The sequence below is a fragment of the Homarus americanus genome, unplaced genomic scaffold, assembly GCF_018991925.1.
Source record: "Homarus americanus isolate GMGI-L3 unplaced genomic scaffold, GMGI_Hamer_2.0 scaffold27905, whole genome shotgun sequence".
NCBI classification, from domain to species: Eukaryota; Metazoa; Arthropoda; class Malacostraca; order Decapoda; family Nephropidae; genus Homarus; species Homarus americanus.
Window position 1 is genome coordinate 22,631 of NW_024749936.1, and position 25,219 is coordinate 47,849.

The 25,219-nt window shown below is 51.0% G+C and overlaps 1 protein-coding gene across 1 annotated transcript in view; it reads right to left on the reverse strand.

Moving 5' to 3' along the window:
* The window catches only part of LOC121853977 (serine/arginine repetitive matrix protein 1-like), a 32,550-nt gene that overhangs the window by 5,943 nt on the left and 1,388 nt on the right, over positions 1–25,219 (reverse strand). Inside the window, exons 4-5 of the mRNA XM_042348370.1 lie at positions 17,365–18,392; positions 17,036–17,188 (exon numbers count right to left, since the gene is read on the reverse strand). Of these exons, the coding sequence (XP_042204304.1) occupies positions 17,036–17,188; positions 17,365–18,392 (1,181 nt within the window). The remainder of the gene's footprint in view (positions 1–17,035; positions 17,189–17,364; positions 18,393–25,219) is intronic.

A 25,219-nucleotide genomic window follows, 5' to 3' on the forward strand; every position in this document is an offset into this window, starting at 1 on the left:
CATTAACAGCAGTAAGTTCTTGTCCTTAATACCAACACAGCATCTAACAGCGACACTATACTTTGAACCAATCCTCCACAGCACCACCTTAACAGCATCCTGTCCTCCCTAACAGCACCACAGCACCCCCCCCTCTCCCTCCTCTATCACCACCAAAGTCTTCAACCATCAGAAAAAATCTTTATTGAACAAGAATAAAAATTGAAAAGGACCATTGTACTCTCTCTCTCTCTCTCTCTCTCTCTCTCTCTCTTAGTTTGAAAAAATACGAAATGACTCACTCCAAAGGTCACGCCCCTCCTCCTCCTCCACCTACACTCTCTTCTTCCACCTCCTCTTCTCCCCCCGCCCCCCTTCCCCTCCTGGGCATGGCCTCTATGACCTCTCACGAGCGGGGTTAGTCAGGGTCGTTTCCGCTCTAACTAACACACACACACACACACACACACACACACACACACACTAAAGAAATTAATAAAGAAAAGAATAATGTTAAATAACAACAACAATAATAATAAATAATAAGAATAAGTAATGAAAAAGACACCTACAGTACATACTGGTACGTGAAAAACAGACAGACAGACAGACAGACATTGAAGACCAACAACAACCATCTCATTTGGGTATTAAAAATATCCAATATATTTATATATATTTTTTTTGCCCCGCGAGGAGGCTAGTTTATTGGGCACCCTCTTGCATCCTGTGCAGAGTTCATGCTTGCCTAATTAACTCATGCATTTAAGGGCGTAATTGCCTGAGGGGCCAGGGATTTCATCGGCAAGTTACATATAGTGAGAATTACCGATACAATACATGTTTATGGCAAGGCGTGGCAAGTCCTTAATAAGTCAAGTTCCAGGCCTGACTGAAGGAGGAGGAGGGATATTGGTCAGGAGGAAGGGGTGTTGGTGACGGCTGTGCTGTGGTAGGATAGGCACGGTTGACCTCTGACCTTGTTAGCTGTGACAGGGGAGAGGAGGGTGTCATGTTAAGGAGGGTGTCATGTTAAGGGGATTGTCATGGTGTCGAGGAGGGTGTCATGTCAAGTGGGGTGTGTCATGTCGAGGTGTCATCTCTACAAGTTTAATTTACTACTATCAAGACCACTTTTACCACTACTACTATCACCATCACAACCCCCACAATGATAACGTCAGCACTTCGTCAGCAATGTGAGCTGTTATTGAATCGCACACGTGACCTCTGGGCCTGGCTGACTCACCCAAAACAGACAGACACACAGCATGGTACAGATATACCAGGATATACTAGCAACACCTCAGGATATACCATGATATAGGAGGGACGGTCTGACCTCCAACTTGAGTCCCACAATACAATGACAGGACGAAGCAATACCCTCTTGAAGTGTTCCTCCTACCTCTTCGTTTCTCCCTCCTACCCCCTCCAGCCACCACAGCTTCCCGCTACGATGCATTGTTCAGCCTAGCGCAACCACCGCAGCTATAACTACCAGCTTAGTTCATTAACAACAGCTTAGTTCAGCCACCTCAGTTTAGAACATAAGGAGTCTGCAATAGGCCGGTGGGCCTGTGCATGGCAGCTCCTGTCGAGAGTTACTACCACTCTCTATCATCCATGAATCTATCCAGCCTCCTTTTGAAACTTCCCAGCGTTCCAGCTAAGGTAAACAAATGGTGATAATCCAGTTAAGTCTCTCTTTCTCTCTCTCTTAACTGGATATAGTATTCGTCAGTGTGAGGGGGTCACTCCTCACCAAGCTTCGTCTTCTGGTGACTCCTCCATCCTGGTCGCCGTCACCAGTACACGTGAGGTGAGGGCGTGGTGCCTCCCAGTGGCTCCTCACCAAGATCTGATGTGTGTGTTGAGGCCAATCCCCAGGGAGGTGAGGGAGAGAGGGAGTAAGGGAAGTTAGGGAGAGGAAAGAGGTAAGGGAGGTTAGGGAAAGGGGAGGTCAGGGAGATAAGGGAAAGTAAGGAGGTAAGGGAGGTTAGGGAAGGAAGGGGTAAGGGAGGGAAGGGATAGAGGTTGTGAAGATGGGAGGGAGAGTCGAGAATGGCAATGAGAGATTTGAGGAGGAATAAGAACATTACAACCTAAGACTGGAGGAAACAGTAACTATTGGTCCATACTGGGCAGTCCCATTTACACCCAACCCCTATCGCTCATCCACCCTATGTTTGAAGCTATCCAGCGTGTTCCAGTTAATGGTGATGTTTGGTAACTTGTTCCACTCATCCACTACTCTATTTCCAAACCAATGTTTACCTATCTCGCGCCTAAATCTAGATTTGTCTAAATTAAAACCTGGTGTGTGTGTGAGGGAGTGAGTGACTTGAGGGAGGGAGTGAGTGACTTGAGTGAGTGAGTGTGTGTGTGTGTGTGAGTGAGTGAGTGAGTGAGTGAGTGAGTGAGCGAGCGAGTGAGTGAATGAATGAATGATTTAAGGGATTGAGTGAGTGAGGGTGAGGCAGCCACAACCTTGACGCACCACTGCACATACACACAACTTTCTGGTTCAAGGTTACCGCACCTGGCCAGCACCGTCATCACGGCTACCGCACGCGTCGCCGCAACCACTCTCACACCACCACACAACTCGTAGCCTCAACACACTCTTACTCAGTAGCCTCAACAGGCGGAGAACACTTCCCGCCAAAACTGAACTACCAATGAGCATCAAGAGAAACATTTCCGCCAGAAGTGAACTACCAATGAGCATCAAATGAAACATACCCTCCAAATCCCTACCACCAATCAACACCCACCACGCTAAGGAAACAAAGCAACAAGAGAAACATTCCCGCCAAAACCGTAACACCACCTTCAGACAGACCGCTACTGGTGTTGGAGTATGGCGGGTGTAGCAGCTGTACCAACACAAGACCAGGTGCTGTTAGGAGTCAGGGAGGAGAGCTGTGATCTGCCTACGACAACGAGAACAGCATTAATAAGTCCTGAGTCATCCAGAGACGCCCTTAGTTTACACACACACACACACACACACACATGTACGTATTCTTCTCAAGATTCGCAGTATGGATTCTACACGAAGAACTTTCAGAAGAAGAAGAGGAGGAGGAGGAGGAGGTACCAGCAGGTGTAGAGGAAGAGAAACATTAAGTGGTCACACGTTGGCTGGATTCACGCCCCCTACCTCACCTTCCTTACCCCACTCCCCCACCTTATTATCTTCGTGCTCCATTTATCTCTTCCTCCTCGCTAACAGTCGTCTTCCACCTCCTCCTCCTCGCTACCAATTGTCTTCTTCCTCCTCCTCCTTGCTACCATTAGTCTTCCTCCTCTTCCTTGCTACCATTAGTCTTCCTCCTCCTCCTTGCTACCATTAGTCTTCCTCCTCCTCCTCCTCCTTACCCTAGTGGTCTTCCTCCTCTTCCTTGCTACCATTAGTCTTCCTCCTCTTCCTTGCTACCAGTAGTCTTCCTCCTCCTCCTTGCTACCATTAGTCTTCCTCCTCCTCCTTACTACCATTAGTCTTCCTCCCTCTACCTTGCTACCATTAGTCTTCCTCCTCTTCCTTGCTACTTCACCATTAGTCTTCCTCCTCCTTGCTACCATTAGTCTTCCTCCTCTTCCTTGCTACCATTAGTCTTCTCCTCTTCCTTGCCTCCTTGCTACCATTGTCTTCCTCCTCCTCCTTGCTACCATTAGTCTTCCTCCTTTTCCTTGCTACCATTAGTCTTCCTCCTCTTCCTTGCTACCATTAGTCTTCCTCCTCTTCTTTGCTACCATTAGTCTTCCTCCTCTTCCTTACTACATTAGTCTTCCTCCTCCTCCTTGCTACCATTAGTCTTCCTCCTCTTCCTTGCTACCATTAGTCTTCCTCCTCTTCCTTGCTTCCTCCTCCACCATTAGTCTTCCTCCTTTTCCTTGCTACCATTAGTCTTCCTCCTCTTCCTTGCTACCATTAGTCTTCCTCCTCTTCCTTGCTACCATTAGTCTTCCTCCTCCTCCTTGCTACCATTAGTCTTCCTCCTCTTCCTTACTACCATTAGTCTTCCTCCTCTTCCTTGCTACCATTAGTCTTCCTCCTCCTCCTTGCTACCATTAGTCTTCCTCCTCTTCCTTGCTACCAGTTAGTCTTCCTCCTCTTCCTTGCTACCATTAGTCTTCCTCCCTCCTTCCCTTGCTACCATTAGTCTTCCTCCTCTTCCTTGCTACCATTAGTCTTCCTCCTCTTCCTTGCTACCATGGTCTTCCTCCTCCTCCTTGCTACCATTAGTCTTCCTCCTCTTCCTTACTACCATTAGTCTTCCTCCTCTTCCTTGCTACCATTAGTCTTCCTCCTCCTCCTTGCTACCATTAGTCTTCCTCCTCTTCCTTACTACCATTAGTCTTCCTCCTCTTCCTTGCTACCATTAGTCTTCCTCCTCTCTCCCAAGTCTTGCTACCATTAGTCTTCCTCCTCTTCCTTACTACCATTAGTCTTCCTCCTCCTCCTTGCTACCATTAGTCTTCCTCCTCTTCCTTACTACCATAGTCTTCCTCCTCTTCCTTACTACCATTAGTCTTCCTCCTCTTCCTTACCATTAGTCTTCCTCCTCTTCCTTGCTACCATTAGTCTTCCTCCTCCTCCTTGCCTTAGTCTTCCTCCTCTTCATACTACCATTAGTCTTCCTCCTCCTCCTTGCTACCATTAGTCTTCCTCCTCTTCCTTACTACCATGCTTCCTCCTCTTCCTTACTACCATTAGTCTTCCTCCACTCTTCTTAAACTTCGCGATACATAAAGAAATTTTTCCAATTAAAGAGACAGACAGACAGACAGACGGACAGACAGACAGAGATAATCTTGCTAAGACGTTGTCATCAGTTGAAAGCTTATTTCCAGAGTCTAAGGGCTGACGGGCGGGGGGGGAGGGAGGTAGTGGTTAATGGCGGCAAGGTGAGAGGGGGTTAATAGGGGTCTTAGTGGGGGGGGTTATGGGAGGAGGACACAGGTGAGACAACAGCCTGGAAACGGTTTAAGAGACGCCCTGAATCTTACATCTGGCAGCCAGGTACACAACACTGCCCTCAACTCAAATATAAACAAAAAAACAGCTGACTTTTCTTACCCAACATATCGTATCGCATAACACCAGGAATCAACGACACTAAACAAAATAAGAAAACAAATGAAGAACAAGAACCAAAAGCAACAAATTAAGAAATAAAACTCAACGAAATAATAAAACAAAGGATAAATAAGACAACAAAAACAGAGTAAGAAAACAAACGAAGAAATACAGAAAAGGTAAATAAAAAAATAAACAGGAAAAACACAAATAAAGAGGAAATAAAACAAGAGTTACACTAACAAGCACTTCATGTACGGTCAGTTACGGCTCCTTCACCCACCCACGCCACCCAGCCACACCCACCCACCCACCCACCCAGCCGTATCACAAACACTCATCCTTGACCTGACGCGTGTAAACAAGCTGACCACTACAAGGGCCCATAGTCCTCCCCCTAGGGTCTTACAGCGTCCTCTAGAGTCCTACGGGGGTCCTACAGGGTCTTCTAGAATCCTACAGGTTTCCCATGGTCCTACAGGAAGGAGAGAAGGGAGGGAAGAGGGAGGGAGGTGAGAGAAGGGGAGGGAATGAACAGAAAGGGCAGAAGAGGAAAGAGAAGAAAGAGGGAGGAGAGAGAGCAGAGGAAAGAAAGAAAGAAGGAGGGGGGAGGGAGGAACGGAGAGAGAAGAGGGGAGGGAGGAGAGAGAAGAGGGGGGAATGAACGAAGAAGGGCAGAAGGAAGAGAAGAGGGGGGGAGGGAGGGAAGGGAGGAGAGAGAAAGAGGGGGGAGGGAGGAGACAGAGAAGAGGGAGGGAGGGAGAGAGAAGAAGAGGGAAGGAGAGAAGAGGGAAGGAGAGAAGAGGGAGGGAGGGAGAGAAGAGGGGGGGAGGGAGGAGACGGAGAGAAGAGGGAGGGAGGGAGAGAGGAGGGAGTGACGAGGGAGGGAAGGAGAGAAGGAGGGTGATTACGACTCCGCCATCGTACCACAGGAGCTGACGGGACTAAAGGTCACGGAGAATTAGGCCTGGGTCTGTCAGCCCCAGGCAGCTGACACCTGTCCCGCTGACACGAGAGAGAGAGAGAGAGAGAGAGAGAGAGAGAGAGAGAGGTCATCACGTGTTGGGTCACCTCCCACCTGACCACAAACAACCACTACCACACCACTCCTCCCACTCCCTCATAGGTCCATCACCCACCGTAACACCTCGCTCTCTCCCTCTGTGTGTGTGTAAAGCATACAGTATAATTCCTAAAATGTCGTAATTGAACATTTCCTGCGATGGGGTGCGGCAAAGGCAGAGAAGGAAGGAAGGAAGGGTGTGAAAGAGGATGGGAAGGAGGAAAATCCCTTCGGAAGTGGGAATGACCTCGGACAAGAATAGAAAATATTTAAAAACACAAAAACCTAAACCATCAATATGTAAACAACAACAATAAAAATAACAAAAATAATAATAATAACAAAAAATAACAAAAATAACAAAAATAATAATAACAAAAATAACAAAAATAATAATAATAATAACAAAAATAATAATAACAAAAATAATAATAATAATAATAATAATAATAATAACAACCTCCTCCTATTTACCCCAAATCTCTCCCTCCCCCACCTCTCCATTACCCCTGCCCTCACTACCCCTCCCCACCCTCTCCATTACCCCTGCTTCCTCCTCACTACCTCCCCCACCTCTCCATTAACCCCCTGCCCTCCATTACCCTCCCCCACCCCTGAAGGTCACCTGCAGGCAGTTGTCTCTCGAAATCACAACAGATCCAAAACCTCCCTTACCCCTCCCTTATCTCTCCTCCCCCACCCCTTCTCACCCCTCCACCATTGTTATCTTCACCAGACAGACAAATGGCCCCAAGATGTTATCAGGGGGTTATCTTGACCACGTCTCTATTACCTTAACCAGATAAATGTAAGCGGTTTTATTTTCACCAGGAAGATTACAGGCGAGTTACATAGGTTACAGGTGAGTTACGGGTGAGTTACAGGTGAGTTACGGGTGAGTAAGTCAGTAAGTCCGTTCTTACATCACCATTTAGGAGGTAAAACAAATTATGAACTTTTGAGAATTGTGACCATGAGTTTGTAGGTCATAACTTTTAAGTATTTGTAGTGCGCGCGCTTTTGTGTGTGTGTGTGTGTGTGTGTGTGTGTGTGTGTGTGTGTGTGTGTGTGATCGATGAAGAGATTGGTTATCTTTCTCTCACCGCTCCCCCCTTTCCCTCCTATAAGAACATAAGAATGGAGGAAACTGCAGCGGGCCTATTGGCCCATACTGGGCAGTTCTCTCTCTCTCTCTCTCTCTCTCTCTCATTCCTTCCCTCGCCCTCCGGTTACTTAGGGCGAGTGACCACACGCGCCACTCCGGTCTGAGATACACACACACACACCAAAACCACATGACTCACTAACAACCTTCCCCTCCGCCCTACAACCACACACAGACAGACAGACAACCCCACAGACAGACACACAGACAGACAACCACACACAGACAGACAACCACACAGACAGACAGCCACACAGACAGACAACCACAGACAGACAGACAACCACACAGACAGACAACCACACAGCAGTCACAGTGGGTGCCCATCCTCTCCAGCTGGTGCAGTCTGCCAAACTCCTGGGTGTAACTATAGACAACAAACTTGACTGGAAGGCCCATGTAAATAACACAGTCAAGGCAGCCTCGTACCGTCTCTACATGCTACGAAGAGTTAGGTCACTTGGGACACCCACGCCAGAGCTGAGGACCATCTACAACGCTTTTATTCTCCCCAAACTAACGTATGCGTCACCAGCCTAGTCGTCTTCTCTCAACTCCACCCAACAACGTCAGCTAGAGAAGGTACAGAAAAGGGCCTGCAGAATCATGCTCGGCGCAGAATACTCCGGCTACACTAACGCTCTCTCCACCCTGGAAATGCCATCCCTCAGTGACCTCCACCACCAAGCACTGGAAAGGTTTGGCAGTGGACTACTGCACCACCTTCGTCATCGCCACCTCCTGCCACCTGCAGCCCCCCGCCCACCTCGTGCAGTCCGCCACTACAACAAAATTCAGCCCATAAGAGCCCGCACCGATAGATATAAGAACAGCACCATCCCATCTATTGTTAAAATAATAAACAACTCCTGATTTATGTACTGTACAGCCCTGTAAATGTATTCAATGCATATTATATCATATTATGTCTAAATCAAATGTAAGTCTGTATATTTTCAGCCACCGGCTGCAACTCTATTAATAAACCGTTTACTATTATTATTATTATTACAGACGGGCAGGCAGACCACACAGACGGACAACCACACAGACAGACAACCACAGACGAACCACACAGACAGACAACCACACAGACGGACAACCACACAGACGAACCAACCACAGACAGACAACCACACAGACAGGCAGACAGACGGACAACCACACAGACAGACAGACGGAGCACAGACAACCACACAGATAGGCAGACAGACAACCACACAGACAGACAACCACACAGACAGACAACCACACAGACGAACAACCACACAAGACGAACAACCACAGACAGGCAGACAGACAGACAACCACACAGACAGACAGACAGACACAGACAACCACACGGATGGGCAGACAGACAACACACAGACAGGGCAGACAGACAGTCAACCACACAGACAGACAGACAGACAACCACACAGACAGGCAGGCAGACAGACAACCACACAGACAGGCAGGCAGACAGACAACCACACAGACAGACAGACAGACAACCACAGACAGGCAGGCAGACAGACAACCACACAGACAGGCAGGCAGACAGACAACCACACAGACAGGCAGACAGACAGTCAACACACAGACAGACAGACAGACAACCACACAGACAGGCAGGCAGACAGACAACCACACAGACAGGCAGGCAGACAGACAACCACACAGACAGGCAGGCAACCACACAGACACAACAGACAGACTACTTCGCCATCAAGTATTCATTTATTCATGGGTGTAAAATTAACATAGGCTTAGGCCCCTCCATTTAGGGTCACTCGGTAGGCCTAAGTAATGATGAGTTGTGATTGGTGCTACGTGGAGTGTTGATAGTGGTGGTGATAGTGGTAGTAGTCGTGGTGGTAATAGTAGTAGTGATGCATAGTTAATAATAATAATAATACTAATAATAATAATAATAATAATAATAAAAATAATAATAATAAAAAAAAAAATAATAATAACCATGATGTCATCTACGCCTATAAATAAACATGACGTCATTCCTATACGCTACCCCCCTTCCTCTACCCCCACCTCCCCTTCCTTCTACCCCACCTCCTTCCTCTACACCTCCCTTCGTTACGCTAATTACAGTTACGCACCTAAGTTCACCTTTGGCATTGGGGAGAAGGGAGGGTGGACAGGGGGAGAGGGAGCAGGGAGAGGGGGAGAAGGGGAGAGGGAGCAGGGAGAGGAGCAGGGAGAGGGCAGGAAGGACGACTGGGGAGAGAGGGAGGGCTGGGTAGGGAGGAGAGGAGAGTGGTGTCACACGCCCATCATCAATATACGCCAATACACCCAGGTGGTATATGCTGAAATCATCACCTGTATTCCCCTGGTACGTACACACACACAGAGCCATACTAAGTCTTCTGCCCATAGCCCCATGTCCTGTCAACCGGATACGCACTATGTCCCAGTGACTAATTGGATATGCGCCTATATCCGTGAGAGACAGGAAATGGTCAAATATAGTACAGTGTGGCGCCTTAATTCCTGTGTGTGTGTGTGTGTGTGTGTGTGTTCATTACCTTGTATCTACCTGTGGCGTTTACACACCTCTCCACTTTACACCCTTCACTACTCACTTGACACCTGACACCCGACACCTGACACTCCTTACTTGACGCCTGACACCTCACACCTGACACTGTAGTGACGCCTGACACCTCACACCTGACACTGCTATTGACGCCTGACACCCCACCTGACACTGCTTACTTGACGCCTGACACCTCACACATGACACTCCTTACTTGACGCCTGACACCTCACACAGCACACCTTACTTGACGCCTGACACCCTCCCCTGACACTTTCTTGCGACTCCTGACACCTCCACACTGCTTACTTGACGCCTGACACCTCACACCTGACGCACCTTGCTTGACGCCTGACACCTCACACCTGACACACACACCTGACGCCTGACACCTCACCTGACACTGCTTACTTGACTCCTGACACCTCACCTGACACTGCTTACTTGACGCCTGACACCTCACACCTGACACCTTGCCCGACGCCTGACACCTCACACCTGGCGCACCTTACTTGACGCCTGACACCTCACACCTGACACTCCTTACTTGACATGACACCCCTCCACCTGACACTGCTTACTTCACACCTGACACCCCTTACTTGACGCCTGACAACCTCCACACACCTTGACGCCTGACATCCCACACCTGACACTGACCTCCTTACTTGACGCCTGACACCTGACCTCCTTACTTGACGCCTGACACACAGCCTCCTTACTTGACGCCTGACACCGCCTCCTTACTTGACGCCTGACACCTGGCCTCCTTACTTGACGCCTGACACTGGCTCTCCTTGCTTGGCCTGACACCTGACACTCCTTACTTGACGCCTGACACCTCACACCTGACCTCCTTACTTGACACTGACACCCTTCACATGACACCTTACACCCCACCTGACACCTCACCTGACACACCCTAGGTTGGGTTGGGTTGGGTTAGGTTAGGTTAGAGTGAGGTTAGGTTGGAATTAGGTTGGACAGATATAGAACAAGTGATTCTTCGCTATCATGAGAACTACTGTAGGGCGGAGACGAGCGAACGTTAGTCTGGCGTAAAACAAGAGTGTCCCTACGAGGTGAAGATGAATCCCCTAGTTCTTGTATAGAAGACAAGCGAACGACAGCCTGGGCGTTGCTGACCGCTCGTACTGGCAGTGTCTCTCGGGTGTGGTAGTCCTAGTGTTGACGTCATAAATAATCCTCAGCCTGGGAAGGACGTAGTTTCCTGTGTGTGTGTGTGTGTGTGTGTGTTGGTTGTGTGTGTGTGTGTGTGTGCCATCATCGTCGCCACACTGTCCACTGACTCACTTCCTTCCTGGCTCGCAGCTAACCAACCAGCGTCAGGCTCTCTGGACACATCTAAGGAAGGTGAAATAAGCTGGGGAATGTCTAATCCTCAGGTGAAAAGCTGGGGTGTCTAATCCTCAGAGTGAAATTAGCTGGTGTCTAATCCTCAGGTGAAATAAGCTGGGTGTCTAATCCTGAATGCTACTATGAACATACGAAGCTTAAGCCTTTATTTTCTAGGTACCTAATCACACAACCCCCCCGTCCCACATATACTTAGGGTAAGTACACAGGTCCCTAACAGCTGAGGTCTGTGGGCAAGATGACCTGTGTGTGTGTGTGTTACGGTCTCTCCTTGCCTGCCTGGACTGGTGGCCATCTGGTATATGTATGCTGAGGACCCGTCTTGTTAGGTGAGAGAACCACACACACACACACACACACACACACACACACAAAGCCGCGTGTGAACTGTTAGTGTGTTAAGAAATATTAATTGAACCTTCGCATTTATCCCCCATTCCTGATAGGGTGGGTGGCGTGGATGGAAGTGTGGGTGGGTGGTAGGCAGTGTGGGTGGGTGGTAGGCAGGGTGGAAGGGTTGGTGATAGGGTAGCATGGGCGGCACGGTGGGTGGGTTGCAGGCAGGCAGGCAGGGTGGGCGCCATGGATCATGATACACCCCTTGACTGAACCAGGCAGTAACACTACACCGAGTGGTATATGTCCTCTCTTGTGTGTGTGTGGAGAGAGGCGGGTTGTAGTGCTGCTCACACACACAAAGCTAATTATAGTAAATACTAATAGTAGTAATAGTCATAGCCGTAATAGTAGTCGTAGTCGTGATAGTAATAATAGTCGTGATAGTAGTAATAGTCGTGATAGTAGTAATAGTCGTGATAGTAGTAATAGTCGTGATAGTAGTAATAGTCGTGATAGTAGTAATAGTCGTGATAGTAGTAATAGTCGTGATAGTAGTAATAGTCGTGATAGTAGTAATAGTCGTGATAGTAGTAATAGTCGTGATAGTAGTAATAGTCGTGATAGTAGTAATAGTCGTGATAGTAGTAATAGTCGTGATAGTAGTAATAGTCGTGATAGTAGTAATAGTCGTGATAGTAGTAGTAGTAACCAATATTTACAATAACAAAAATGTTTCGCTCAGTCTGTGACCAGCTCAGGTAAACACGAAGAAGGTTCCCACAGGTAATTGATGACCTTTGACCCCGCCTATGACGGATGACCTGACGTGAGACCCAGCCTCGCCTGACCTCACCTCACGAAATGAGGACAGCAATAAGGATGACAATGAGGAGGGAGGAAGAATGAGAGAGAAGAGAGAGAGGAGAGGAGGAGAAGGAAGAATGGGAGAGGAAAGGAAGATAGTGGATGAGATGAGAGAAGAAGAGGAGGAGGAGTTGGAGGAGGGAGAGGAAAAGTACCAACAGGTAACATTTCATGCTCGCTCGTACACACTACATTATGAAGCGACTGTTGCTACCAATCACTATATTAGAACAAGTTAGCTGATGTTATAAATTTTACTCGTCAGCTGATTTGTAAACACAGCTGATGTTACTCCCCGCCCTGGATCAGCCACCCAGGTAGACAAGTAGAGGAGTTACTCACCAGGTAGGTATCAGGGCGAGTAGGTGACGGTCAGGTGAGTGGTGAGTTGAGGCCTCTGGGTGAGTTAGTCTTCTGTTTACCGGAGACGGAAAGGTTAGCGAAACTTCTGAGGTCACACTCGACACGGGACCTCGGTGGTGAGCTGGGGTGAAGGAGACGTGGAGGAGATACTCCTCCTCCGGTAGGTGCGAGATTCGTGAGAGAGGACGATCCATCCTGTAGTAGTAGTGATCCTCCAGGACGGGCCCTTGATCCTCCTCCTCTTTCCTCTACCACCTCCAGCCTCGGCACCTCCCTCAGGACAGAACACGTCATCATGGTGGACGAGGACCAGTCTTCTTCCCTTAGGTCGTCTTCCACGTCCCAGATACTCACAATTAAAAGTTTTCACGACACACTTGACTGAGGACGACAGAGACTACACCAGCTTTATATATCAAGTCGTTGAGCTTCGTTACACGACCGTTCACGACGACTAATGATATAGAGCGCTTCTTACGATACTGTTCTCGTCAAAGTTGTCAGCTTAATAAATTGTTCTGTGGACGACACCCGCTCGACAGAAGCGACAACAGCTCAGGTCGACAGCCAAACACAGAGTGAAGGCGACGACAAAGCTCCATCCTATAACGTAAACAGCGTTAGTCAACAAAAATTATGTCACGTCACTAGTCAGACAAACGTAACGCCGGGGCTGTTTTCCTGTATCTTATCATGCTCGGCGGGGGGTAAAGCCATCTTCTAGTATTTCCTTATACAGAAATGACCCTCAAGATTAGATGAGTGGAACAAGTCACAAATATCACCATTAACTGGAACACGCTGGATCGCTTCAAACATAGGGAGGTGAGCGATAGGGTTGGGTGCAAACAGGACTGCCTAGTATGGGCCAATAGTTACTGTTTCCTCCATGTTCCTGTGTGAGACAACCCCTCCACCCAAAGAATAAGAAGAACTATTTCCCTTAAACACAACAAACCTTCACTAACCCCCAGAGAAACCCCCATTAACACCCCTCACCCACAGAGAATAAGGAAGAACCATCTCACATGAAACAACAAAAACCACCCACTAACAGTCCCTGATAACACCACCATAAAATAGCTTCCCCCGCCCCCAGACAGGAAGGGATACAACAACCTACCCCGGGTAACTTCCCTTGCTACGCCTGGCGGAGGTTCGACGTAGGCTGACGTAGATTAAGGGCCGTGACGAAGGAGGTGTTTTCTGCTAACTCTCTCCCTCGTGCTGTGTCTTGAGGACAAACTAAACAACACCACAGCTACACCAGAACAACACCACAGCTACACCAGAACAACACCACAGCTCACCAAGAACACCACCACAGCTACACCAGAACAACACCAGCACAGAAACACCACCACAGCTACACCAGAACAACACCACAGCTACACCAGAACACCACCACAGCTACACCAGAACAACACAGCCACACCAGAACACCACAATCACACCAGAACAACACCACAGCTACACCAGAACAACACCACAGCTACAGAACACCACCAGCTACACCAGAACAACACCACAGCTACAGAACACCACCACAGCTACACCAGAACAACACCACAGCTACACCAGAACAACACCACAGCCACACCAAACACCACCACAGCTACACCAGAACAACACCACAGCTACACCAGAACACCACCACAGCTACACCAGAACAACACCACAGCCACCAGAACACCACCACAGCTACACCAGAACAACACCACAGCCACACAGAGAACACCACCACAGCTACACCAGAACAACACCACAGCCACACAGAACACCACCACAGCTACACCAGAACAACACCACAGCTACACCAGAACACCACCACAGCTACACCAGAACACCACCACAGCTACACAGAACACCACAGCTACACCAGAACACCACAGCCACACCAGAACACCACAATCACACCAAGAACAACACCACAGCTACACCAGAACAACACCACAGCTTCACCAGAACACCACCACAGCTACACCAGAACAACACCACAGCTACACCAGAACACCACCACAGTACACCAGAACACCACCACAGCTACACCAGAACAACACCACAACTACACCAAGAACACCACAACTTCACAGAACACCACCACAGCCAGAACAACACCACAGCTACACCAGAACAACACCACAGCTACACCAGAACAACACCACAGCTACACCAGAACAACACCACAGCTTCACCAGAACAACACCACAGCTACACCAGAACAACACCACAGCTACACCAAGAACAACACACAGCTTCCAGAACAACACCACAGCTTCACCAGAACAACACCACAGCTACCAGAACACCACCACAGCTACACCAGAACAACACCACAGCTACACAGAACAACACCACAGCTACACCAGAACAACACCACAGCTACACCAGAACAACACCACAGCTACACCAGAACAACACCACAGCTTCACCAGAACAACACCACAGCTTCACCAGAACACCACCACAGCTACACCAGAACAACACCACAGCCACACCAGAACACCACCACAGCTACACCAGAACAACACCACAGCCACACCAGAACACCACCACAGCTACACCAGAACAACACCACAGCTACACCAGAACACCACCACAGCTACACCAGAGAACACCACCACAGCTACACCAGAACACCACCACAGCTACACCAGAACACCACAGCCACACCAGAACACCACAATCACACCAAACACCACCAAGCTACACCAGAACACCACCACAGCTTCACCCAGAACACCACCACAGCTACACCAGAACAACACCACAGCTACACCAGAACACCACCACAGCTACACCAGAACAACACCACAACTACACCAGAACAACACCACAGCTTCACAGAACACCACCATTACACCAGAACAACACCACAGCTACACCAGAACAACACCACAGCTACACCAGAACAACACCACAGCTACACCAGAACAACACCACAGCTTCACCAGAACAACACCACAGCTACAGAACACACAGCTACACAGAACAACACCACAGCTACACCAGAACAACACCACAGCACCCAGAACACCACCACAGCTACACCAGAACAACACCACAGCTACACCAGAACAACACCACAGCTACACCAGAACAACACCACAGCTACACCAGAACAACACCACAGCTACACAGAACAACACACAGCTACACCAGAACAACACCACAGCTTCACCAGAACACACCACAGCTACACAGAACACCACCACAGCTACAGAACACCACCACAGCTTCACAGAACACCACCACAGCTTCACCAGAACAACACCACAGCTACACCAGAACAACACCACAGCTACACCAGAACAACACCACAGCTACAGAACAACACCACAGCTACAGAATAACACCACAGCTACACCAGAACACCACCAAGCTACACCGAACACCACCACAGCTACACCAGAACACCACCACAGCTACACCAGAACAACACCACAGCTACACCAGAACAACACCACAGCTACACCAGAACAACACCACAGCTACCAAGTTCCTATCACCACATCCAGGCTTAATTATCTTATACCACTATTCATGTGTTTTTTAATTAGATAAAAGGAAGGAAGAGGTGATAACAGAAGAAAGAGGAGGAGAAGAGGTGATAACAGAGAAGAGGAGGAGAAGAGGTGATAATAGAGATGAGAGAAGAGGGGAAGGAAGGTGATAACAGAAGAGAGGAGGAGGAGGAGGTGATAACAGAGAAGACAAAGATGGGAAACAAGATAAAGACAAAGAGAAAACAGGAATAAAGATAAGAAATACAGAAAATGAAATGAAATTGGGAGATAAACTTGGTACTCCCGGACGAGGCACTGAACCCGACCTGCTGGTGATGGTCAACTGTAACTGCAGGTGTTGACCATATTAAAAATAAATAAAATAAAATAAATAAATAAATAAAACACTAAAATTACAATAAAAAACATAAAAAAACAGGAAATAAACACAACTATACGGTAAACATAATTGTATAGGTAAAACACTTGTATGTTTTATTAATGTTAAACTAAGGACTCTCTCTCTCTCTCTCTCTCTCTCCTCTCTCCTCAGGTAAATTCCCGGGACAATAACAGTTAAGTAGGAAGCTTTGTGCGGGACCTTTTGATGGTGACCACAGCTGAACGTTTAGGTACTGCTCTTACCTAACTCTTGTTGTTGTTGTTATTACAGTACGCACTAACACACCTCAACGCACCCTAAGAACTTCTAACACACCCAAACACACTCGAGGACCAACAAAACATGACTTACCTTCTCTGGGTCGTCTTCTTCATGACTAGACGTGGACTTGTTGTGGTCGGCGGTGGGCGTGAGGGATGGCAGGCGGCGTCTGGGGGCGGGTGGTCTTCTCCGGGGAGGACCTGAGCCCTTGCAGCCGTCGCCGCTCCTCCGTCGTGGCCGCCGTCAGAGTCCTCAGGCCGCCCCTCCCCAGAGTCATGGTGGTGGTGGAAGTGGGCGGGGAGGTGCGTCCTGGGTGGTGCTTCGGGCGGTCGAGGGTGCTCGTGCGGTGGGGGGTGGACGGGGCGGTGGGTGTGTGGGTGTTGGACGGGGCGGTGGGTGTGTGGAGTGAGGAGCAGTGGGTGTGTGGGCGGTGGACGGGCAGTGGGTGTGTGGGCGGTGGACTGGACGGTGGTGTGGGCGGAACATCGTAGGTCTAGAGGGGGCGGCTCCTCCCAGATACAGGAGTCAACACAGGTAGAGACCCGGGAACGGCCACCTGGTCTAGGAGGCACAGCTGGTCGCTGCTGTGGCTGTGGCGGCTGTTTTGGTGGCTGCTGTAGGTGAGGCTGTAGTAGGTGTGGCCGAGGCTGAGGCTGTGGTTGTTGTGCAGCCTTCTGGTAACGCCGCCCTAACACTCCAGACGGCGTAGGTGAAGGGGACGACGGGTGATCCCTCGTGTGCATTTTGATGACATGATCTGCAACGATACGCGGCTGCTGTAGTGCTCCCTGCTGCGAGGAGTGAGAGTCGTGTCGCTTGAGGCTGTGTGGAGGGCAGGTGTGAGAGTACTCCTCTGCGGGGGGCGGGGGCGTAGCGTCCCCCTGGCGGTCACTGCCGGCGTAAGTGTCGCTGCACGTCTCGCTAAAGGCCTCGTCGTGGCAGGACGACCCTCCGCTAGACGAGGACGACGATGACGAAGACTTGGTGGAGGGGGCGGGGAAAACCTCGTCGTTATCGCTGCCAGTGACCCCGGAGTCCTGCTCATCGTCCCTCTCCCCACAGCGTCGCGCCCACTCCAGCACCGCCCGGGAATCCACCCACTGACGATTAGGCGGACCCCACTCATCCTCTGGCTCACAGAGCGACATGGCCCTCGTCTGCCGCGACCTACCACGCCCTAACTTGGAGCGGAGGGCGTGCAGAGGCCCGCCATTACTGCTGCCGCTGCTGCTGCCGCCGCTAGTGTGGGCGTGTTCCCTCTGCCGCATCATGTGTACCCTCCCGCCGCCCACCAGACCCTCGTGGTCGGGCGTGGGCGTGACAGCATGGCGGGAGGGAGAGCCGATGTTACGCCACCGAGAGACGAGAGATGACCATTGACTCTCTACACGACGACGGAACCGTGGAGACCCTGTGTGGGTGAGAGAGATACTGGGTGAGAGAGATACTGGGTGAGAGAGAGATACTGGGTGAGAAGAGAATGCTGGGTGAGAGATATGGGTGAGAGAGATGCTGGGTGAAGGATCTGGGTGAGAGAGATGCTGGGTAGAGAGAGATACTGGGTGAGAGAGATGCTGGGTGAGGAGAGAGATACTGGGTGAGAGAGAGATGCTGGGTGAGAGAGATACTGGGTGAGAGAGATACTGGGTGAGAGAGAGATACTGGGTGAGAGAGAGAGATACTGGGTGAGAGAGAGATACTGGGTGAGAGAGATGCTGGGTGAGAGAGATACTGGGTGAGAGAGAGATACTGGGTGAGAGAGAGAGATGCTGGGTGAGAGAGATACTGGGTGAGAGATGCTGGGTGAGAGATACTGGGTGAGAGATGCTGGGTGAGAGAGATGCTGGGTGAGAGATGCTGGGTGAGAGATGCTGGGTGAGAGAGATGCTGGGTGGAGATGCTGGGTGGGGAGATACTGGGTGAGAGAGATGCTGGGTGAGAGAGATACTGGGTGGAGGAGAGATGCTGGGTGAGAGAGAGAGATGCTGGGTGAGAGAGATACTGGGTGAAGTGGGTGAGAGAGAGATGCTGGGTGAGGAGAGAGAGAGATACTGGGTGAGAGAGATACTGGGTGAGAGAGATGCTGGGTGAGGAGAGATGCTAGTTGAGGAGGATGCTGGATGAGAGGTGCTGGGTGAGAGAGATGCTGGGTGAGGGGAGAGATGCTAATTAGAGGGGAGAGATGCTGGGTGGGGAGAGAGATGCTGGGTGGGGAGAGATGCTGGGTGAGAGAGATACTGGGTGAGGAGAGATGCTGGGTGAGAGAGATGGGTGAGATGCTGCGATTGAGAGAGATGCTGGGTGAGGAGAGATGCTGGGTGAGGAGAGATGCTGGGTGAGAGATGCTGGGTGGGGGGAGTGCTGGGTGAGAGAGATGCTGGGTGGGGAGATGCTGGGTGGGGAGAGATGCTGGGTGAGATGCTGGGTGGGGAGGAGGATGCTGGGTGGGGAGAGATGCTGGGTTGAGAGGATGCTGGGTGGGAGAGATGCTGGGTGGGGGAGAGATGCTGGGTTGAGGAGAGATGCTGGGTGGGGAGATGCTGGGTGGGGATGCTGGGTGAGAGAGATGCTGGTTGAGGAGACTGTATGTGTGTGTGTGTGTGTGTGTGTGTGTGTGTGTGTGTGTAACGTTAAATAGTAAAGTTACAGAACAACAAAATACAAACAATACAGTATACACACCATCACTACAGCTACCATACGGTATACTACATCACACACTACAGTACCACACACTACAGTACCACACACTACAGTACCACACACTACAGTACCACACACTACAGTACCACACACTACAGTACACTACAGTACCACACACTACAGTACCACACACTACAGTACCACACACTACAGTACACACTACAGTACCACACACTACAGTACCACACTACAGTACCACACTACATACACACACTACAGTACCACACACTACAGTACCACACACTACAGTACCACACACCAGATTATATTACTTAATCCCCAAATTACAGAGACTACAAAATAAACAGTATCTGCAATAATGAAGTGGTTACAGAATACAGTACAGTCAACATATACATTGTCATCATACACTGTCCTGTATTGCTACACTACTACACAATACGTTACAGCCATTACAGGATACAGGTAATCCCCCCAAGCTTCTGGAGCTGTAGCTGTAACGTTTAGTCTCAGTGACGTCAGCGGCAATCCCACGCACGCACACACACACACACACACAATAATAATGGTTGCCTCTCATGTAACGAGGATGGCCGGTCCAAGGGCCGCCTAGGCGTGAATTTGTTTACGGTGTAGAAGCTGTCGAACACAACAACTACACCCTGAGTTAACGAGTTGCATGACCCAGTGTTTAAGGTTGTAGAAGCTGTCGCCAACACAACAACCACACCCTGAGTTAACGAGTTGCATGACAGTGTTTAAGGTGTAAAGCTGTCGCCAACACAACAACCACACCCTGAGTAACGAGTTGCATGACCCAGTGTTTAAGGTATAGAAGCTGTCGCCAGCACAACCACACCCTGAGTTAACGAGTTGCATGACAGTGTTTAAGGTGTAGAAGCTGTGTAACACAACAACCACACCCTGAGTTAACAAGTTGCATGACCCAGTGTTTAGGTGTAAAGCTGTCGCCAGCACAACAACCACCCCTGAGTTAACGAGTTGCATGACCCAGTGTTTAAGGTGTAGAAGCTGTCGCCAACACAACAACCACACCCTGAGTTAACAGGTTGCATGACCCAGTGTTTAAGGTGTAGAAGCTGTCGCCAACACAACCACACCTGGTTAGGCAGTGTTTGTAGCTCCCCCTGAGTTAACGACTGCATGACCCAGTGTTTAAGGTGTAGAAGATGTCGCCAGCACAACAACCACACCCTGAGTTAACGAGTTGCATGACCCAGTGTTTAAGGTGTAGAAGCTGTCGCCAGCACAACAACCACACCCTAAGTTAACGAGCTGTATGACCCAGTGTCAAGGAATAGTCCGAGAAGATTGGACAACTCACTAACTGCACTGGCTAACCATTACCCCGTAACACGATCCGCAATTCGATAACATCCCGGTTCCCAATTACTGCCGGGTAGACAGAGGCTATTGCGTCAAGAAACTTGTCCATAGTTTCACCCTGCCCGAGGATCGCGCCTGGGTCCACTAGCTTGCGAGGCGAGCATACAGCCATTACACACACACACACACACACACACACACACACACTTAAAAAATACACAAAGTAAAACAAACACACAATAAAACAGAGGTTCATTAAACCAACACGTGGGAATCACAAGGATGAATAAAAATGGGGACCAAATTAGCCTGAGACTTGACCCCGGATGCCAGGCGAGATAGGAGTCAGGAGGTGGGGCTGAGGTGGGGCATGAGGTAGGGAGAGATGGGTAGGAGGGGAGGAGGGAGGCAGAGGTGGGAGGTAGGAGGTGAGGCAAGAGGTCAAGGGGTAGAGTGAGGTAGGTCAGGAGGTGGGGGCTGAGGTGGGGCATGAGGTGAGAGGCAGGAGAGAGGTGGGTCAGGAGGTGAGGGAGAGTCAGGAGGTAGAGGTGGGGCAAGAGGTCAGGGGTGAAGAGTGAGGTGGAGTCAGGAGGTAGGGGGTGAGGGTGGGTTATGAGGTCAGGAGGTAGGGGTGAGTAGGTGGTCAGGAGGTGGGTTATGAGGACAGGATTGGGGTGGGGGAGGTCATGAGGTGGGAGGTCAGGAGGTGAGGTGAGGCAAGGGTCAGGAGGTAGGGGTGAGGTGGGTCAGGAGGTAGGGGTGAGGTGGGTCATGAGGTGGGGAGGTGGAGGTCAGGAGGTGGGGTGTGAGGTAGGTAAGGAGGTGGGGGCAAGGTGGGTCAGGAGGTGGGGTGAGGGCAAGAGGTCAGGAGGTGGGGGTGGGGTGGGTCAGGAGGGAGGGTGGGGAGTGGGTCATGAGGTAGGGAGGTGGGTCAGGAGGTGGGGTGAGGTGGGTAAGGAGGTGGGACAGGTGGGTCAGGAGGTAAGTGGGGAGTGGGTCAGGAGGCAGGGGTGGGTAGGTCATGAGGTAAGGGAGGTAGGAGGTCAGGAGGTAGGGGTGAGGTAGGTCATGAGGTAAGGGGAGGTGGGGTCAGGAGGTAGGGCAGATGGGTCAGGGAGGTGGGGGTGGGGTGGGTCAGGAGGTAGGGGTGAGGTGGGTCAGGAGGTAGGGGCAAGGTGGGTCATGGGGTGAGGGTGGTGGAGTGGTCAGGGGTGGGGTGGGGTGGGTCATGGGGTAAGGGGAGGTGGGAGGTTGGGAGGTGGGGTGAGGTGGGGAGGTCAGGAGGTAGGGGTGAGTGGAGGTCAGGGTGGGGGTGAGGTGGGTCAGGAGGTGAGGGGGTGAAGTGGGTCATGAGGTAAGGAGATAGGAGTCAGGAGGTAAGGGGAGGTGGGAGGTCAGGAGGGGTAGGGATGAGGTGGGAGGTCAGGAGGTAGGGGTGAGGAGTAGGAGGTCAGGAGGTAGGTTATGGAGGTCAGGAGGTAGGGGTTGAGGGTGGGTCATGAGGAGTGGGAGGGTAGGAGGTAGAGGTGAGGGAGGAGGAGGTCAGGAGGTAGGGTGAGGTGGGTCAGGAGGTAGGGGTGGGAGTGGGTCATGAGGTAAGGGGAGGTAGGGGTGAGGTGGGTCAGGAGGTAAGGAGGTGGGAGGTCAGGAGGGTAGGGATGAGGTGGAGGGTAGGGACAAGGTGGGTCAGGGGAGGTGAGGTGAGGTAAAGGTCAGGAGGTAAGGTGAGTGGAGTCAGGAGGTAAGGGGTGAGGAGTGGGTCATGAGGTAAGGAGGAGTAGGTCAGGAGGAGGTGCAGGGGTGAGGTGGAGTCATGAGGTAAGGGAGGTGGGAGGTCAGGAGGTAGGGGCAAAGATGGAGTCAGGAGGTAAGAGAGAGATGGGTCAGGAGGTAGGGGTGGTGGGTCATGAGGTGGGGAAGTGGTAGGAGGTCAGGGAGGTGGGGGTGAGGGTGGGTCATTGGGGTAAGGAGTGGTGAGGTCAGGAGGAGTAGGGAAGGTGGGTAGGAGGTGGTGAATTGAAGTGGGTCAGGGTGGGGTGATAGTGGGTCAGGAGGTGTGGGAGCAAGGTGGGTCATGAGGTGGTGATTGAGGAGTGGGTGTGGTAGGAGTGAGTGGTGGGAGTGGGTCATGTGGTGGGTGGTGGTAGGTTAGGGGTAGGGGTGGTGTAGTAGGTCAGAGTGGGGGTGAGTAGGAGATAGGGAGGTGTAGTGGTGGGTGGGTAGGAGGTAGGGGTGGGGTGGGTCATGAGGTTGGGGAGGTGGTAGGTCAGGGTAAAGGGAGGTGGGAGGAGGTCAGGGAGGTAGGGATGGGGTGGTAGGTCAGGAGGTGAGGGGTGAGGTAGGAGGTGGAGGTGTGGTGGGGTGGAATGATGGGGGTGGAGGTAGGAGGTGAGGTGGTAGGGTGAGGTGGGTGGTGGTGGTAGGGGTGGGGGTTGGTGGAGGTGGGGTGGTGTGGAGTAGGTGGTGGGGTGAGGTGGGTGGTGGTGGTAATGAGGGGGGTGGTGGTAGGGATGGGGGTGGGTGGTGGTGGTGGGGATGGGATGGTGGTCAGGTGGTGGGGTGGGGTGGTGTGGGTGGGTGGTGGTGGAGGTGGGGTGGAGTGGGAGGTGGGAGGTGGGGTGGTGGTGGGGGTATGTTGTTTGTGTAATGATGGTGGTGGTGGTAATGATGGGTGGTGGTGGTGATGGTGGGTGGTGGTGATGGTGTGTGGTGGTGGTGGTGGTGAGGTGTGGTGGAGTGGTGATAGTGTGGTGACTGTGGTGGTGGGTGGTAATGATGGTGAGGTGGTGGTGGTGGTAATGATGGTGTGGGTGGTAATGATGGTGGTGGTAATGAGTGATGGTGGTGGTACTGGTACTATAGTAGTAATAGTGATTGTTGTCACTACCTAACAATACACCGTGACCTACTTTAACCTAACCTAACTTCCCCCTATCAAATTACTTTATAACACACACACACACACACACACACACACACACACACGTCTCCATTTCACAATATCACTACATCTACAACACTATCACCCATACCTTTATATTCACCTACATCACTATAACAACAGCTCTTCACCCTACAGTCACACCAGGTTTGAGGACACCATACACACACCGAGTCTCAACACTATACCTCTTACCGTTCTCAAGTTATAGTGACACAACCATACCGGACACACACACACACACACCCAGTCAGCACTCCTTATGACCTAAAATAACGTGGTGTATGTGGGTGTGGGGCCAGGAAATGTCTCTAAACTGTGCACCCAAGGCTGTGCACCCTAGGCTGTGTACCCAAGGCTGTGTACCCAAGGCTGTGCACCCAGGCTGTGTACCCAAGGCTGTACCCTAGGCTGTGTACCCAAGGCTGTGTACCCAAGGCTGTGTACCCCAGGCTGTGTACAGGCTGTGCACCCCTGCAGGCTGTACCCAAGGCTGTGTACCCAGGCTGTGCACCCAAGGCTGTGTACCCAGGCTGTGTGCCCTAGGCTGTGTACCCAAGGCTGTGTACCTAGGCTGTGTACGCAAGGCTGTGCACCCTAGGCTGTGTACCCAAGGCTGTGTACCTAGGCTGTGTACCCAGGCTGTGTGTACCCAAGGCTGTGTACCCCAAGGCTGTGTACCCAAGGCTGTGTACCTAGGCTGTGTACCCTAGGCTGTGTACCCTAGGCTGTGTACCCAAGGCTGTGGCCCTTGGGCTGTGTGCCTAGGCTGTGCACCCTGCTGTGTACCCAAGGCTGTGTACCCTAGGCTGGCATTGCACCCAAGGCTGTGCACCCTAGGCTGTGTACCCAAGGGCTGTGTACCCTAGGCTGTGCACCTAGGCTTGTACCCTAGACTGCGCACCCTAGGCTGTGTACCTGGGCTGTGTACCCTAGGCTGTGCACCTAGGCTGTGTACCCAAGGCTGTGTACCCTGGAGGCTGTGCACCCCTGGGCTGTGTACCCTAGGCTGTGCACCCTGAGCTGTGCACCCCTAGGCTGTGTCCCCTAGAATGTGCACCCTAGAATGTGCACCCTAGACTGTGTACCTAAACTGTGCACCCTAGAATGCGCACCCTAGAATGCCTAGAATGCGTACCCTAGAATGCGTACCCTAGACTGTGCACCCTAGAATGTGTACCCTAAACTGTGCACCCTAGGCTGTGGCCTAGAATGTGCACTAGAATGTGCACCCTAGGCTGCGTACCCTGGAATGTGCACCCTAGAATGTGCACCCTAGACTGTGTACCATAGACTGTGCACCCTAGACTGTGTACCATAGA